Consider the following 5,000-nt stretch of genomic DNA (forward strand, 5'->3'; position numbering starts at 1 on the left):
TAGAACTTGATGTAACACTAGTATAACTCCCTAATGCGACCGCAACCACTGTGTCAATTCTATGGTGTTTTGAAATCCCTAGGAGAACACTGAACTCAAAAAAACTTGATTTAACACTAGTGTAGACTCCCTAAATGCAACCGCAACCATTGTTGTTTCCATAGCCATTTTCGTTTCTTAACCTTAACTCGTTGGTGAGAGCATTGACAGCAGAGCAAAAGACACAAAGAGGAAAGTTAACATGCCCTGAGCAACTAAGCAAAGCTTCTTGTTTCTCGAAAGTTCCGTAGACTTCTCAGGTCCGAAAAGTCATCGGGGGAAACAACAATCCCATTCTCTTGTTAACTCAAGCAAAAGAAGAGTATTTAAGCAGTTGTACTTTCCACATCCCCTCGCACACAGTCTGTCATGATTGGACATTTAAGCACGCCAGCAAAGTAGTTCTTTTCAGCGGAAGTATTGGCTGTCCATACAAGCACACTTACTCTTTTGTCGTGCCACTCTTTTACGTAATCTCTGCACACACACAAAAGAAATCATACAAACGGCTGTGAGGAGAAGCTTTGACTTTTCTTGTACATAGAAACACAACAGATTCCTACTTACAAGATGCGAGCAAGTGGATAAGAGGAAGTTACTTCCCCCAAAGGCAGTTCGCCCGAAATGAAAGTCCATTCGCCAGAAACCGAAAAAGAGTTCGCATGGACCTAACGATGAATGGGAACATCGGATAAACTCTAAACTTCGTTGTTTCTCTGGTCTGTTATCAATCACAGATTTGTACGAATTCTAATCGAAATACTTTTAATCCAGGCTAAAAAAAAGTTTATTCCACTAAGTTGTATTCGTATGTGGATAAACTTCAAATTTTGATCGCTCTTTGTTCTCTTATTTGGTATCGGGCGAACGGACTAAATATTGGGGCGAGCTGGCTTAGGGCGAATGGGCTATTGGGTGAAACGACCTGCTTCCGTTAAGAAAGATACATACAGCACATACCTTGAAAGATGGGCAGTGTGAGAAAGAAATACCGATACACCAAGGAAATCATAAATCCACGAGTGAAGATGGAGTTCCCATATTCTGTCCAGCATTGGAGCCAGGAGCCGTTTCCACCATTCGTTGAATCTGGGTAATCCATTATAGTCTTTATTTGCTATAAATTGTTTTCGCCATGTTAGGGCAGTCAGAATGGTTGGATCAGCTCGTCTCATCTGATTCAGGGAAAAACGATCTTTAAACATCAAAGCAGCATTGTAAATCATATTTAAATCCCACTACAATAAAACAAAGAGGATTAATCTCTGACTCTAACTGCATGACAGACATACTTTTTACCTGTTCCAGGATCTCAGTTGGTGGAGACGAGTGAAAAAAAAATTTGCATCAACTCCGCCTTCCCTGTCCCTGGTACTCTTTCAATTTCCTTTCTCATGCTCACTTTTTCCTTGATCTGGACAATTTTTTTGCTCTTCCCCACCAACTGAGAGCCCGGAAAAGGATTATTATAACATAATTGAGGTTGTTGACATAAACTGCTATTTAAAGTAAAACTTTTCATGCATGTGTAGGTTTATAGAAGTTGGTGTTCATAATAACACTGTTGCCAGTAGGAATGCTTTAATTTGCTGAGAAAATTCTTCTTATCAAAAATACTCGGCTATAAGCCGAGACCCCTTCTACGGCTTCAAATTTGCCCAAATTGAGTGAGGATTTGTGTAAAAATTGCTCGGCTTATAGCTGAATAAGTACAGTAGTCAATTGAAACCACCCACCCCCCGGGACGTAGCGGGGGAGTATCGGGGACATGGTTGTGGTATTGCGCTTTTGTACCTGCGCATTTCTCCGCGGGGAAGGGGACAGTAACGGTTTGTTAACATTAGCAGGAATTTTTCACGGAGCTTGTAACACCAGTCTTGACAGAGTGCAACTGGGCCCAAGCATGGACCCGAAACAAATTATTGGGTGCCTGTGAAATTATATTTTAATATTTCAGTCGCCATCTCGATTTGGAAAGAAAATTGGTATGAAAAATCAGTACGTAATAAAGGTACAATGTTTGGCCAATAAATGCACCCAATAACTAGCAAGGGGAATGAGGTTTGGTTTGAAAAATATGACATCATAAGTGATCATCATACAAGTATTTGAAACACGAAGTACTTAAAGTATTTAAAGCTCCAATTCGGCTAAGGCGAACAAACAACACAGACTAGTGATCAAGCCGTTCGTTGTGAGGAGGATGTTAAACGCACTCTCAAAATGGCTGGAAATAGAGCCTATGTGACTGAGGTAATGATGTACAAAAAACAAAACAAAACCAAAACAGCACAAATATCCTAAAGAGACACTTTGAAATGTTTGTTAAACTTGAATATGTATCTGATTTGCAGTATTTCTGGATGTAAGCGGAATCATCATGAAATGAATTTTTTTCGATTGCAAAGCCTTGATAACAGTATAGAACATTTTCACTCATGGGACAAGCAGCCATATTGGATTACTGAAACAATAGAAAGTATTTGCACAAAAATAGAGTTCAATTACCGGAAGATTACCGGTAGTTTGGTACACCATCGTGGCCGCCATTTCTTTGTTTTGAAACACCAACATGGCTACCATGACATCATGTGAAAACGCTCTATACAAGCAACAGATAACTAACCTGGAAAATAACATTAGGATAGAATGAGCACACCATGGCTTTATCATACAATTGATAACTTGAAAACAAGTCCTTTAAGACATTTGCAGCCTAGAAGAAGAATACACAGCCTTGATGAGTGCTCCATAACACACATAATGACAATTACATATATGAATAATTAAACTTAGCATAATAAGACTCCTGGGTTCAAACCATTTACAATTTACAATTTTAATAATTATTACATAGGTGATTATTGAACCTTCTCTTGCACTTGAGGTGATTATTACGCAATAATCACCTACGTGGTATTTTCAAAATGGCCGCAACCTGTTTTGCCGAGGTGACAGATGAAGAAATCAATTATTGTTTTATAGAAAATTCATATTTTTCAAATAATCACCTATGAAATTACACTAAAACAATTATTCGCCTCAGGCTCTGTAAATATTGGTAAATAAAGACCTTGACTTTGCCTCGGTTTTTATTCACCATATTCACCTCGCCTTCAGCGAATAATTGCTAAATATTCATTACTTCAACTCTTATAGGATATAAATCAAACTCCCAGCTCCCACTTGGCTGGTATAACAGTACAGTGCAAATTGCATCCCTGCAATGATCTTAACCTCCCATATTTCAATTTCTGCAGTTCAAACATATGGATCTAGATATAGTCTAAGATATAGATATAGATCGAGATCTAGATCTAGATATAGTCTAGATATAGTCTAAGATAAAGTCTGAGATAGTCTAGTGAATTTTTATTGCAACCACCCAGAACAAAAACTCTATGCACACTTGGTGACCGCAGTTTTAATGCAACTGCACCAGCATTAGAGTACAAATTCCCTAATGCAGGCTGCTGTGCTAATAGTGTACAGTCTAAACTTAATAAAAAACTTCTTAAAAGTTACCTATTCCAAAAGGCATATGAACTTTAATAGATTATGATCAGGTACTGATCAGTTGTTATTTTTATCAGTATAATTTTATTGCTATAATTGTTACTTTATCCATACTTTTTAACATATTCATTTGTATTGTAAAGGGCGGAGGAGCATCTTTCTACGATTTGCGTGCTATAGATGAATTAAATTATTATTATTATTATTATTATTATTATAATTATTATTATTATTATTTCACCCATTCTATCATACAGTGACTCTTTGCTGAATTATATATTGAAAACAAAATGGTTATTTCATGCAGACACTGTGTTGATGACATTTTAAGGTTTTGGTGAGCCTTCTGATCTCAGTGGGCTTAGTGCTCGTAACTCTGCATCAAATAAATAAGCCCTGAAATCTTAACTAGAAAATGTTCTTTTAAAGATACTTCTCTTAAGGCAATACATGCAAAATGACATAGATCTGTATGAGTTTTGAGTCAACATCAATATAATTTATTATAAACTGACGTGTGACATGAACATGTGATGTATAGTAGGTTTAAACCCTTTCCCTCGAAATAATGAAATAATTATTAGACACTTGTCAATGGGGGCTGGTTTCAAAGATAAAAGTGTTATATAACATATTGTTTGTCTAAATAACAGGGCCCGGTTGTTCAAAAGCTGATTAACTTATTCCAGGATTAGCATAAACTTTGGTTTCGTTTTTTCAATTTTGTGGCTTGTTTTTGTTTTTTTCAAGATTGAATTCCTCTGATGTAAAGTTTTAGCAAATATCAGCATTGAACAACATTTGGGAGTAAAGAAATAAACTCCTTGGGTTAATTTTTAATCAGGGATTAGCGTTAATCGGCTTTTGAAAAACCGGGCCCAGGATGACAATTCTGTAAACAGTAATTAGGGTCAACCTCATGAATTATTCAAGTGTATGTACCTCTCTTTTGCAATTCCCACCACCAAAATTATTGGCTTTACCCTTGGACATGCTAAATACAACATAATAAGACCAATACTTGCTAGGTATCAACAAAGAATGAGGTCTTTACATTGAAAACCTCAAACTAAGTCCTTGCTCTATTTGCTCAGTCGATAAAACAAGCCTAGGATTTGAGATTTTCCCATAAAGGCCAAACGTTCTAGGTTAATAAGTTGCTTGTCGTTATGACTTGACATTGTTAATTCAGGAGGGAGGATTCACTTTACATCCAGTCATGACCAGAGTGCTCATTACAAGCACTAGCCATAAATTATAATACTATTACATAATTATGAGGCTCTAAACACTTACTTTGTTTGCCTGACTTGCTGCTTTCACATCTATGAACATTTGTAAACGAAGGCTTAGACAGAGTTCAACTACTTCATGAAGATGGGGGATACGCTCATTTGGAAATTGATCCCTGAATATTCAAATAATAAAATCATAAAAAAAGAAAA

At 36.7% G+C, this 5,000-nt stretch overlaps 1 protein-coding gene across 2 annotated transcripts in view; it reads right to left on the reverse strand.

Moving 5' to 3' along the window:
• The window catches only part of LOC137972161 (glycerophosphodiester phosphodiesterase 1-like), a 12,763-nt gene that overhangs the window by 3,982 nt on the left and 3,781 nt on the right, over positions 1–5,000 (reverse strand). For both annotated transcript variants that reach the window (XR_011117036.1, XM_068819004.1), the window contains exons 2-5: positions 4,852–4,963; positions 2,666–2,755; positions 1,000–1,214; positions 1–516 (exon numbers count right to left, since the gene is read on the reverse strand). The exon at positions 1–516 is cut by the window's left edge. Coding sequence is in view for 1 of the 2 variants with exons in the window: in XM_068819004.1 (XP_068675105.1) it covers positions 366–516; positions 1,000–1,214; positions 2,666–2,755; positions 4,852–4,963 (568 nt within the window). In the remaining variant the exon portion in view is untranslated. The remainder of the gene's footprint in view (positions 517–999; positions 1,215–2,665; positions 2,756–4,851; positions 4,964–5,000) is intronic.

Source organism: Montipora foliosa, chromosome 9 (genome assembly GCF_036669935.1).
Source record: "Montipora foliosa isolate CH-2021 chromosome 9, ASM3666993v2, whole genome shotgun sequence".
Lineage (NCBI taxonomy): Eukaryota > Metazoa > Cnidaria > Anthozoa > Scleractinia > Acroporidae > Montipora > Montipora foliosa.